General features: G+C 42.1%; 1 protein-coding gene across 1 annotated transcript in view; it reads left to right on the top strand.

Moving 5' to 3' along the window:
• Nucleotides 1-13,878, top strand: part of grik4 (glutamate receptor, ionotropic, kainate 4) — a gene marked incomplete at both ends in the record, with an annotated part of 144,316 nt that overhangs the window by 34,914 nt on the left and 95,524 nt on the right. The window contains one exon of the mRNA XM_083694520.1: nucleotides 10,470-10,634. Coding sequence (XP_083550646.1) covers nucleotides 10,470-10,634 — 165 coding nt within the window. The remainder of the gene's footprint in view (nucleotides 1-10,469; nucleotides 10,635-13,878) is intronic.

Genomic DNA, 13,878 nt, shown 5'->3' with positions numbered 1-13,878 from the left:
AATGGGCAATATACAGAATATGTACACTCACCGGCCACTTTATTAGGTACACCTGTTCAACTGCTTGTTAACGCAAATATCTAATCAGCCTCTATCTAATCAAAATCTACTGGGATTTTCACGCCCAACCATCTGTAGGGTTTACAGAGAATGGTCCGAAAAAGAGAAAATATCCAGTGAGCGGCAGTTCTCTGGGTGAAAATGCCTTGTTGATGCCAGAGGTCAGAGGAGAATGGCCAGACTGGTTCGAGATGATAGAAAGGCAACAGTAACTCAAAGGTTGGTGGTGGTGGTGTAATGGTGTGGGGGATATTTTCTTCACACACTCTGGGCCCCTTAGTACCAACTGAGCATCATTTAAACGCCACAGCCTACCGAGTATTGTTGCTGACCATGTCCATCCCTTTATGACCACAGTGTACCCATCTTCTGATGGCTACTTCCAGCAAGATAACGCGCCATGTCACAAAGCATCTCTAACTGGTTTCTTGAACATGACAATGAGTTCACTGTACTCCAATGGCCTCCACAGTCACCAGATCTCAATCCAATAGAGCACCTTTGGGATGTGGTGGATCGGGAGATTCGCATCATGGATGTGCAGCTGACAAATCTGCAGCAACTGCGTGATGCTATCATGTCAATATGAACCAAAATCTCTGAGCAATGTTTCCAGCACCTTGTTGAATCTATGCCACAAAGAATTAAGGCAGTTCTGAAGGCAAAAGGGGGTCCAACCCGGTACTAGCAAGGTGTACCTAATAAAGTGGCCGGTGAGTGTATATATATAGTTTTTATTTAAAACATTTTTTGAATTTGTCTTTTTTATCTTTTATTTTTTGTTCTTTGAGACTGTTCTTGTATAATGAAAAGCGCTTTATAAATGTAATACACCATTATTATTATTATTATTATTAAGAATAATCATAATCATACTCATAATTAATTAACAATAGTCAGAGGAGTTGACTAAAGCTACTCTGGTACACGGCTAGTGAATGAATGGAAAAACAGAATAACACACACTAACAACTTCCATCAGACACAACAGCTCATAGTTGTGAGAGACTGATTAAGGTGTGAAACAAGCAGCCGTCAGACAAGCAGATAGATTGGCTTTACTACAGCTCTCAGTCATGCTACTGAGTCTAATAGAACAGCTATCAGACATGCTTGACAAATTGGTTGAGCCGACATATACACACACACTCACGTACACACGCACACCTAGCAGTGAGATTACTGATCTAACACCAAGCGTTGAGGATCTCCACTAATTAGTGTCTCCAGTAATGATCAGAGATTTGTATTCCTATGGTCAAAATACCAAGCTAATTACAGTCTGTAATTCTCCATTTGATTTACAATAGAGAGCCTGTAATTACAGTCAGACTCAAGCCCTTGAGATGGAGAGGAGGAAAAACATGAAACATTACTGCTAATATAACCTTGTAATCACTTTTGTCTCAGCTTGAGAGAGAAAAATGAATTTTAATCACCTCTAAAAATATCCCTGTGGCCTTTCTTCATAACAGCAGACTGAGAGGAATACTAATACCTGAGGTAGTCTGAAGTGGTCATGTTACTATAAAAGGCTAGAGAAAGTTACAGCAATGTGAGCCATGCACCTTACACTTTATACCGAAATGGCTGTTTTCACAGACACGGATAAGATTTCCGAGAATGAAAAAACATCCTCAATCGAGATTTTTTAATTGCTAATACCGATTCGGAGTACTGAACTTCGAGTATTAGCAGATACAGATTCCCGATCCGATAACCGAGCTCGGGTATTTTGTAGAGCCTCCACCTCCACCCTAGCCCATGTCGCACCTCTATCTGAGTCTACCATCTCGACTAACTACCGGTATCTTTCTTTGTCAAAACTGAAAGCGTTCCCTTTCAGACAGAACTAAAAGGTGGGACTGAAGCGCTACAGTAGCGCAATTTCCCGCTGTCTGAAAGGGGTAATAGCGAGAGGGGTGCGGTTGAAATGTTAATTCACACATTCCTTAGCTGTTAATTCCAATTAATATGCAAATCCCCCTCACCAACTCCAACACCTTCATTATGACAAGTTAATGTTACTGATGGGTGAAATAATGTATGGTATTTGGCGAGAGAGAAGACAGTTATCTCATCTTGTTAATGTACTAATCCAATAAAAGGCTCTTTTTTTAAAATTTGAAATGCTACTGCCACTTGCCTTGCAAATTTTGCAACAAGCAGTTTTACTGGTGTCTGTCTAAAGCATGAAGTAATTTCGCAAACTTGTTTTTTATTGTCGCAATAGCGTGTCATCTCAGCGTGCAGCCGTCAGTCGATGACGCACCGTTTGGCAACATTTTACCACAGTTTGCGTCATAGCATTGGATTGGTAAATTGCATTCAATGTCTCAGATTCCCGATCTAGCATTTTAAGAAAAAATCGGCCCGATACAGATGCTCAGTGTCGGATTGGTGCATCTCTAAACTTCACAGATGGTATTTTTTAGACTGATGCAGCTCTTTCCGTACTGTATCTCTCCAGTGTTTTTGCAGTACAGTCCAGAGACTGCAGTCTAGAGGCTGCAGTTGAGAGACTCCAAGTTAGTCGGCCCTCTCACAGGACAAATTGAACACCTCATGAGCCTCTTTTTCATTTGATGGTTGTAATAACGTTTTGGTGCAGAGAGCAGCCAGGAGTGTCGTGATATTTGATGGCGCTGTTAAGCCTTGTTTAAACCTGCATCAGCGATCTCTCTGCTCTGTTCTCCCTTGGAGTGTTGGGATCTTTATTTTCTGGTACCATAGTCCAGTTGCACATGTATACATGCTATATAGGGGTGGAGTATCCACTGCAGCTGCAACCACAACAATAACAACAACAACATTAACAACATGCTTATGTCTTATCAAGCCACTGAGATACAATACAGAAACAGTGACATTGTATTATTTACACACCAAGGAGATACTTATACTGCCGGCATGTGAGCTATCTCAAGCATGTGAAATACAATACAATACAATACAATGCAATACATTACAACACAACACAACACAACACAACACAACACAGCACAGCACAGCACAGCACAGCACAGCACAATACAATGAAATATATATAATTTAAATGCACCATGTGACCCAAGCACTGCTGCCCCCCCCCCCCCCTCTCCCTTGAGGTACTCTATCTGATGTGTGTTTAGCCACTCAGGTTGATAAAGTGTGAGATGCTGCTGTTCATAGACCAGTCTACAGATCAGTCACATGGGTAATAGGTTATCCTGCCATTAGGATATGTACACAATTATTCAGCTACTTTTTGAGGACAGAATGGATGACAAACTTTGTCAAATAGTGGCTTTATTGTTAAAAATACAACTGTTTTCCACAACCCTAGAGCCCACACAGGCTGTTACCTGAGCCTACTTCTACAGCCCAGTCCCAGCCACCGCCCTGAAATGTGAAAGAGGCTGCGTTCCCAGGCTGTAACTACATGATTCAGATGAGAGTGAGGACTATGAGACTGGTACAGACATGCATGTGTTATCACCATGTACACTCGAGAGATAGGAAGAAGTAGCTAAGTCAAAGCCACTTTCAAAGGAAGCCAGGAAACAGAGCTACCATATTGGCGGTTATTTTCAATAGAGCGATCAAACGCACAGTCGGCAGACAATTGTGGCCCAGTTTTGCAATTTGCTCTGGGCTATCTCTGGTATAGCCCACGGCCACAACCACTGGTGTTGTTGTGATCTTTTATTTTGTTGTACATGGTTTTTAAAGATTTCAGCATTTATATGATTTGCTTCTTTGATCGGCAGTATCAGTTTCACGCATACCATACACGATTGAATCACGGACGGTGCTCTCAATTTAAGCTCCCTCTCAGCTCGGATGTTAAGGAGATCTCCGCCTCCGTTGTAGTCCATGTCGCACCTCTATCTGAGTCTGCCATCTCGACTAACTACCGGTACCTTTCTTTGTCAAAACCAAATAAAATTGTATTTATCAGCGAGCAAATTGTCTGATAATGAGAGACTGAATGTGAGTGAATGTGTCAATGTGTAAACTATAACTGTCTTTGGCGCGGTTACAGTTGCAGGTTGCGTACGTTACAACTGGATTGACAGCTGTCCTCTCAGCAACAGCCTCCCGAAATGCCACTTCAGCTGCAGCTTGCACTTCAGACAGAGAAAACGGGACAGCCATAGCACTACGTAATTATCCACCTAGTAGGTTTAGTTGCGTCTCTAAAAAGCTGTAGCGTTCCCTTTCAGACAGAACTAAAAGGCGGGACTGAAGCGCTACAGTAGCGCAATTTCCCGCTGTCTGAAAGGGGTAATAGCGAGAGGGGTGCGGTTGAAATGTTAATTCACACATTCCTTAGCTGTTAATTCCAATTAATGTGGAAATTCCCCTCACCAACTCCAACACCTTCATTATGACAAGTTAATGTTACTGATGGGTGAAATAATGTATGGTAATAATGTATGGTATTTGGCAAGAGAGAAGACAGCTAACTCATCCTGTTAATAACTTTTCCGAGTGCTCATTTACACATTCGCCTACAAATTAAACTCAGAATGATACAAACTGCCCACACTTTACTGTGAAAAGCGTTTGGCCTAAATGAATTCATACCTTTTAATTGGATGAAATGTCCTAATCATGTTAATTGTGTTATATATAGTAGGCTACTGTAATTTGGCTGAAAATGCATATGGATGGACTCTGTCTGTCCTTGGCTGCAACCCCTCAATTACCAGCAGGTCAAAGTTAGTGGGAGAGAGAAAGAGAGAGAGAGAGGGAGGGAGAGAGAGAAAGAGAGAGAGGGAGGGAAAGAGAGAGAGGGAGGGAAAGAGAGAGAGAGGGGGGGGGGGAGGGGGGATTTTACCAACAGTCTAATTGAGAGTAAAATAACAGATACATAAACCTCTGGCAACCTTTTGCTGCCTTCTGTGGATCTTTGTTTAAACTACCTAATTGGCTGCTGCTCACTTGCTGAGACAGCCGACTGAGGGCTTCTTACTCAAGAGGCCGTCTCCTTGAAACAAACTCCTGTTCATTCATCTTTATAATTTGATCTGCATAGGTCAGTCTCAACTACTGTAGCTCTAACTCTTTCATCAGCTGTCACAACAGTGTATCTAGATGTAAGCCGATGTCTAAGTACTGTGCTGTACTGTACACTCAGTCTCACTGTCTGGCCAGGGCTTTGGAATCACAGCCTTCTAACTCACTGCTGAAATGGAGTCATGTCATGTGAGTGTAATATCATGTCATATGCCTTACCTAACTAAATACTGGTCACATCCAAGCGGGCAACCACCTGCCCCCTCGATCCTGTCCCCTCCCCCTTTCTCCAATCCATCTCCAAAGACCTCCTTCCACTTTAATCAATTCCTCTCTATCCACAGGATCTGTCCCAGCTGCCTTCAAGACAGCCTCTTCTCAAGAAACCAACTTTTGACCTGTCTGCTGTCCATAACTACAGACCGGTATCCCTTCTCTCCTTATCTAAAACCCTTGAATGTGCTGTCTCTAACCAACTGTCTCACTACCTCCTTCAGAACAACCTCCCTGACCCTCACCAATCCGGCTTTAAAGCTGGGCACTCTACTAAGACTGCTCTCCTTGCTGTCATGGAGGCCCTCCACTCCACTGCTCGAGCTTCCTCCCTCTCCTCTGTTCTCATTCTTCTGGACCTGTCCGCTGCATTCAACACAGTAAACCACCCAATCCTTCTTTCCACCCCCTCAGAATTGGGCATCTCTGGCTCTGCACTCTCCTGGTTTGCATCCTACTTGGCCGTTCGCTCCTACCAGGTGACGTGGATAGGATCGCTGTCCTCTCCACAAGCCCTCACGACTGGGGTCCCCCAGGGCCCTGTCCTAGGGCCCTTACTGTTCTTCCTCTATACCAAATCTCTTGGCTCGGTAATTTCCTGACATGGTTTCTCCTATCACAGCTACGCAGATGACACTCAACTCTTTCTCCCTTTCCCCCCTTCTGACTCACAGGTGGCAACACATGTCTCTGCGTGTCTTGCAGACATTTCTGCTTGGATGTCAGCCCACCATCTCAAGCTCAACCTTAACAAGACTCTGCTCTTCCCCCTGTACAAGTTTCTCTCCTATTAATAAAAAAATGGCCTATAGCCCCTGGTCCGAGCATTGATTACTTTATCTTATGATGACTGATGGATACATGATTCACTTACTTGTATTTGCTGTAAGTCGCTTTGGATAAAGGCGTCAGCTAAATGCCATGAATGTAAATGTAATATGTTTGGCCCGATCTGCTCTTCATAGGTGCCTGAGTTGAACCTGCTTCCATAGTAAGCACTCAGATGCCGACCATATGTTATGTCTTGTCAATTATCATGTGTATTTCCCCAACAACAGGTTAACACACTCATGTGTATGTATAGCAACATTGTAGAATAGCAGGTGTGCGTGTGTGTGAGCAGTAGTTCATAAAAAAGACTTCAGTAGACTCCATTTGAATTCAGTGATGTTGATTAATTCCGCCCACATAGACAAGACACACACATGACACATGCAGTCTGGCAGTGTTGGATGATGGAAGCATGTGTGTGTGTGTGTGTGTGTGTGTGTGTGTGTGTGTGTGTGTGTGTGTGTGTGAAACAAATATTATGCTAATGTAAAACGTGGCTGTTATAAATCATGACTGAACAGAACAGACCAGTTAAAATGTGGCGCCTCATCACTCATCCACATTCAGTGCCAATATGATTTGCTTTGGTTCTAGATTTAGATTCTCACTGGCTAAGCATGTGTTTGTGATGGTGTTATATTTTTGTTCTTTAATACAAAAATAAATAAACAAATGTACGTACCATCGCCATATCGCTCACTCCAAATCCCATAATCTAGTAACACTTTACATTAAGGTCACATTTGTAAATGATTTAGAAATGGTTTATAATTAGTTAATAAATCACTTATAACCAGTTTATTATTAAATTATAAACCATTTACAAACAGTTATAACTGATTAGTTTAGATATTCAATATTCACTTGGTGCTTGCCAAATAGGGAGCTTACTTATAAATGCTTTAAAAACTAACCCTGATATGAAATCATGCACAATTATTTGCAGTGGTTGCACAGTTGGTAAAGTTATTTCCTGTCATCTTTACATACAGTACAATGTGAAAAGATCTCCCAAAGTACAGTACAGCTGTCACCATATTTTTTTAACCATGGCCCTTGAAATCTTGATGTCCTTGTCGATACATTCCTCATTTAAACATGTCCACTGTGCAAGTTCACCGATCTGTGGTTAGTGCTCTCAGCTGGTTTGGGTAAATCAATGAGTAGACCACATTGATAATGAAGTCACGTGAGTACTCTTCTATCCTGGGTACTTATGGAGAAAGCCTCTGACCATATAAGAGGTACCAACATGTATAACTGATAACACACCGTTAACCATTTATTAACCCTTTAGACGGACGGCAGGCACTTTCACTTATACAATAAAGTAATTTAAGCATACAATACCATGGGAGGTAAAATAACTTAAACAAACAAATATGACTGTCTATTTTAACATTTGAGTGGAAAAAACATAGGTTGTCATAGATTTTCTTTCATTTTCTTTAATGTAATAACGATACTTCACCAAAGTTAAAATTTGCTCAGATTTGTTTCAGTGTTTATTTCGGCTATCGCCCATATCTTCCCGTTTTTTAGACTTCTCAAAGTGCTCAAAACAAAAGTGAGTAACAGATAAGCAAGAGGAAAAGTCAACATTGCAAGTTGTTGTATGCCTCCGAATAGTGAAATAGCTAAAATATATCACTACTCAAAGGCAATCGCTACCGGCGCTAGCTATCTAGCACTAGCTATCTAGCACTAGCTATCTGGCTGCAGAAATAACCATGCAAAAGTGACTAAAAACTAAGTTGTGAGGGGGATTCTAATACAAAAATACCGTTTAGCCTCTCATCTTTAAAAGTAAATTAACTTGTAATTGACATTTATCCTTACTGTAGCGAACGGCGGGGCAGAGCAGCTTGCCTTAAGCGGGTATCGAACTCGCAACCTTCCGCTTACAAACCGGCCGCGCTAGCCACAACACCAAGAGAGTTAACTCACTTGGCGGAGCTGCTAACGGGCCTTACACAGGGTCGTTACACTATCCCCTCCGTTCGGGAGAGCGTGCCCTCACGCTTCACTATACGAGTCTCTCACGTGGACACGCCTCTCCGATGGCCTCACGGGCGCCATCCCACTTCTGACACCAATGTAGCGAACGGCGGGGCAGAGCAGCTTGCCTTAAGCGGGTATCGAACTCGCAACCTTCCGCTTACAAACCGGCCGCACTAGCCACAACACCAAGAGAGTTAACTCACTTGGCGGAGCTGCTAACGGGCCTTACACAGGGTCGTTACACTATCCCCTCCGTTCGGGAGATCGTGCCCTCACGCTTCACTATACGAGTCTCTCACGTGGACACGCCTCTCCGATGGCCTCACGGGCGCCATCCCACTTCTGACACCAATGTAGCGAACGGCGGGGCAGAGCAGCTTGCCTTAAGCGGGTATCGAACTCGCAACCTTCCGCTTACAGAGTTAACTCTCTTGGTGTTGTGGCTAGCGCGGCCGGTTTGTAAGCGGAAGGTTGCGAGTTCGATACCCGCTTAAGGCAAGCTGCTCTGCCCCGCCGTTCGCTACATTACGTTATTCACCATTATTTCAGACATTAGAGAAATAGAATCATGGAAGGCAAAACACCAGGAAACTGCAGGTATGTTCTAGAATTATATTGGGGACTGAGGGTTAATCAGTTATCAACATTTCTTAATGGGTTACCAATATTTACACCTGTTGAAATGTGACCTTAATGTAAAGTGTAACACCGTCTACCATTTATGAATGAATTAATAAAATGAATCATTGAGTTGCAAACATTTATAACCAAGCATAATGAATGCGCACCTACAGGATAACATCTAAAATAAGGCACTCCAAGTGAAGTAGCCTCACCTTTCATAGGCAATTATTAACAGTAATGAATGTTTATAGGGGACATCAACTGTTTATTCATGCTTGTCTATACTATAGTAATGACAGAGATGACATTCACATTTAACAAAACAACCTAATAACAAACTGCAGCAACTGGCCTGATGTGGAATGAAAATAGATAAGTTAATAAAACAGTTTGAAAGGTGTGTTTCACATTGGCATCAACTTACAGGCTTGCTACAGGTGATACTGGTTAACTAGCTACTACCTAGCCTCATTTGGCATTGATTTTAGCTAGCTAGGTGAGCAAAACCAGTGGCCGCATACAGCATATAACAAACTGTGTACTATCGGTATTTAAACTACAAGTTGTTTCAAGCTTACAACAAAGCCACACTGGTGTGGCTCTAGCTAGGAATCTCTTCGTTAGCCAGTCATCACAGTATCAAAACGAGCCTACTTTTTTTTCGAGGCAGCAGCTGACAATAGCCTACCGATCGTTTGTAAATGTTATATATCATTTGATAGTTTTGACCAAATACTGAGTACAGATAGCAACACGAAACTGATACTGATTGCACATATGGATGTCAAATGCACTTAATGGTTTGTGATGTTTTTTGAAAGTCCTTTAAAATAGGTGTTTTTCTCTGCAAAATAAGAGTACTTGACCATCATTGCTTCAGACTATGACTGTTAGGACAGTGTTGCCTGTGGTGCATTATATCATTGTACCATTAAGACAGAATAGGGCACTCATTGGACTATAGAGACATTTTATAGAGACATATTATTACAGTATTAGACAGTTATCATGACATATTATTGTTGTTGTTAATTCGTAAATGTTCAAAATGTTTTCAATTATTATAAAAGTGTACCCAGAGAGGCTTGGAGAACCAGTCTGCTATTGCTGTTGTCCAATGAAGTCTTGCCATACCAGAAATTAATCAATATGTGGAGGGTCTCAGTTTGAACCATATCTGATGAGGGTAGTCTTGGTGGTAATTGTAGGATAGAGGCATAGATAGATAGAGTACATTAATTGAGAGTAATTACACCCATAATTACACAAATCATTGTAAACACTAGCAAATACAATTTCCAAACTGTGCAACCACTATACAACAATTGCAAATAAGCACATCAGGGTTAGATTTCAACATATTTATAAGTGCATTTATCTAATGTTATCTAATATAAATGCATTTATTAATTAATTAATTAATTAATTAATTATCTAATGACTGATAACTGTTTGTAAATGGTTTATAATTGAATAATAAACATGTTATAAGTGATTTATTAAGTAATGATAAACCATTTACAAATGTGACCTTAAGGTAAGGTGTTACCCATAATAATCCTTGTAGATGTAATTTAGTTCTCTCTTTACCCCTCTTTCTCTTTCTCTCCTCATCCTCATCCTCTCCATTCAGAGTTGATAATGTTTGCTTTCCCTGTCTTTCCCTCTTACCTCCTCAGCCGCCATACTGGATGACCCAATGGAGTGTAGCAGAGGAGAGCGACTGGCCATCACTCTGGCCAAAGACAGCATCAACCGTTCCAGCAACCGCTCCACCACGGGCAAGCTGGAGGTGGACATCTTTGAACTGCTGAGAGACAGCGAATACGAGACCGGAGAGACCAGTAAGTACAGGGACAGAGAAAGAGAGGGGATGGGGTTGACAGAGAAAGGAAGAAAAAAGCGAGAAAGAAAGAAAGAAAGAAAAAAAATAGAGACAGAGATAGACCAGTGGGTGGAAAAGGAGGTGGAGAAGGATGAGAGAAAGTTCTAGTCTGTCATCTTCCTCTCCAGTAAAAGTGTCACTGAGTTCACAATCAGGTCTGTCCTTTCAGTTATTTTCCTCTCTGCCTTGGTCTATCCCCTGTGTGCTGACAGATAAATCTGTCTTTCTTAGAAATGTTTTGGTTGAACAATAGCAAACAAATTATTTGAAAATGGCAGGCAGCTCTGGTTGTACAGTATGAGAGAGCAAAATAAGCTGTCATATTCTGATTGTGTTCTCCAGAGTCAAAAGGTATGTTTATGTCTGAGTGTTTTTTTTGTGTCTTTTTTTTCTTTGGAAATGGCCAGCTGTAGCATTTTCTTTTCTGACCAGCATTAGTGTAGACATGAATACAACTCAAATGAGGTGGAAAGTATCAGTATTACTATATACTGTACGTAGATTAGCAATGCAAAAAAACTTCTGGCATTACGACTGCCAATGGCCCCTGGTGTGAGCATTGATTACTTTGTCTTATGATGACTGTTGGATAGATGATTCACTTACTTAAACAAATGTATTTGTTGTAAGTCGCTTTGGATAAAGGCGTCTGCTAAATGCCATAAATGTAAGTGTAAAATGTAGGCTGTCAAAGTTAACTTGCGATTCTTCTTCTTATTTTTTTAACAGCATTAACGCAGTTTCCTCAGTTTGACCCTTGCAATGTTTTGTTTTGGCTGTGCTTCTGCATGGATTTTATTTACGAAATGCAACAGCGGAGAAGAAAATGCCAACAGACATGCTAATAAGTGCCAATGGGTTTTCAAAGCTGCTCTCCGAGTTTGAGAGAGTCAGTCTCAACAAGGCACTGCACAAATTCGCTGATATTAATCAACAATCAGTGGTTAATTTTGCAGAAGGTAAGTTGTAGATCAGTGATTCTGTGCAGCGACTTGTTTAAACCGACCCTCAAACGTGGAGGCTTTCTCACAGGGACACCGTCACACAGTCAGAAAGTGTCAATGGCCTTTTACTGCTGTCAAGCTGTCTATTTCAACTGTTGGGCCACAGTAAGTAAAAGCTTAAACAAGTTTAACATGGGTGCCTTTATTTTGAGGAGTAGATACAAGAGAGAACATTTTAATTTTATTTATTTCATTTACTACAGAGACTTTTATCACAGCTGGCTGAATTGTTATTGCCTGAGAAGATGCTAATAAAAAACATCTGGTGCAGATTATTTTGTGTTTTATCTTTACATGAACTCCGCAACCCAATGTTGAGTTGTTTTCAATGAAAACATCTTTAATTAGGCCTACATTTTTCCAAACATTGTGATTCATTAGTGATGAATCACAGCAAACCATGCGATTAACTTGATTAATTGTGTTAATCGTTTGACAGCCCTAAATGCAATACTTTATCATTTCTACTCTCAAAGAGTATTTATTACTGGTATCAGGTTCTGCGATAGATGAAAACGTCAGTGGTGTAATTTAGCCACATATTATATACTGTAATACCATGGGATACTTAATTTCCATGGTAACCCCTCCACATACATGCAAAACTCCTCTTAATGTGCTTCATAAGTGCGTGGGTGCATGCATGGATGCGTGGGTGTGTGGGTGTGTGTGTGTAGGCGGAGGCTGGAATTGGATTAGGGACGGATCAGTGGCACCAGTCAGCAGGAAATGTTATAAAGCCAGAGCTACACTACACACCCCCTGCCCAGCCCCCCTTCCCTTCCCAGCCCAGCCCACACACATCACCACTCTACACTACACCATCCCACCACCATCCCACCACCAGTCCTGCCCCAGCCCTACTCAACCCTACTCAGCCAAGCCCAGCTAAAACACATAAGCTTCCTCATGCTTTTGACTTTTAGACTTCAGGCAATATGGGTAAGTCAGCCAAGACCGCCAAGCTCTGCTGATAGTGTGTGTGCGTGTGCGTGTGCGTGTGCGTGTGCGTGTGCGTGTGTGTGTGTGTGTTCGGGGGATTTTGACTGAGCTGAACTCCAGCAAGGACCCAGCTCTTATGCATATCCTGGAGCAGCTAATTTGCAGGTGCAGCAGAATACCAATCAGAAGTATCGATTAGAGAGAATCAATAAGAAAGGAGCTGAATGGACTCAGGACAACCCCTGAGACCTTTTGGCCAAGATTAGACAGAACTGTGCAGAACTTTAGACAGAACTGAGTCCCATTCTAACAATCTAGACCAGTATTGAACACAAACACACTCAAACGTATGCACATGCACATGCACACACACACACACACACACACACACACACACACACACACACACACACACACACACACACACTCACTGGCACATACATAACATGTTGTCAGGGTGGTGAACTGCTGTGGGCATAGGGGGAGCTGAGGTGAGACTCTGCAGCCTGTGTAGGAGGCCAACCAATATAAAGCCTTAGGGGGTTAGTGGTGCTAATACTGGAAGGCTAATCCTCTAACTTTGTAATGCAGTGTAGTCATGCAGACATGTTTTAAAGCTATGAGTGGGGAAGGCAGGTAGGCGGTGGGTGTGTGTCTGTGTGTGTGTGTGTGTGTGTGTGTGTGTGTGTGTGTGTGTGTGCGGGCGGTGTGAGTGTGTGTGTGTGTGTGTGTGTGTGTGTGTCTGTGTGTGTGTGTGTGTGTGTGTGTGTGTGTGTCTGTGTGTGTGTGTGTGTGTGTGTGTGTGTGTGTGAGTGTGTGTGTGTGTGTGTGTGTGTGTGTGGTGTGAGTGTGTGTGTATGTGTATGTGTATGTGTATGTGTGAGGGGGGGCTTGAGGTGGTATAGACTCCATTCATAACAAATTATTAATTTAGTTGATTTAATGCTCCTCACATTTTCTACATCATTCTGTGAGAATCTCAAGTTTGCTCCACTGGTGCAAATATGTCCCTCCATATAAGACCCCCCAACCCACCCACCCACAGACACACACACACACACACACACACACACACACACACACACACACACACACACACACACACACACACACATACACACACACACACACACACACACACACACACACACACACACACACACACACACACATATATGGCAGTCTTCCTCACTACACTGGCCATACAATCTTAATTACAATACAGGGATTAGTGCCATACAATCTTAATTACAATAC

Source organism: Argentina silus, assembly GCF_951799395.1.
Source record: "Argentina silus genome assembly, chromosome: X".
Taxonomy (NCBI): Eukaryota; Metazoa; Chordata; class Actinopteri; order Argentiniformes; family Argentinidae; genus Argentina; species Argentina silus.
The sequence above is the reverse complement of the archived record's forward strand: the minus strand, read 5'-3'. Positions and strand labels throughout refer to the sequence as shown.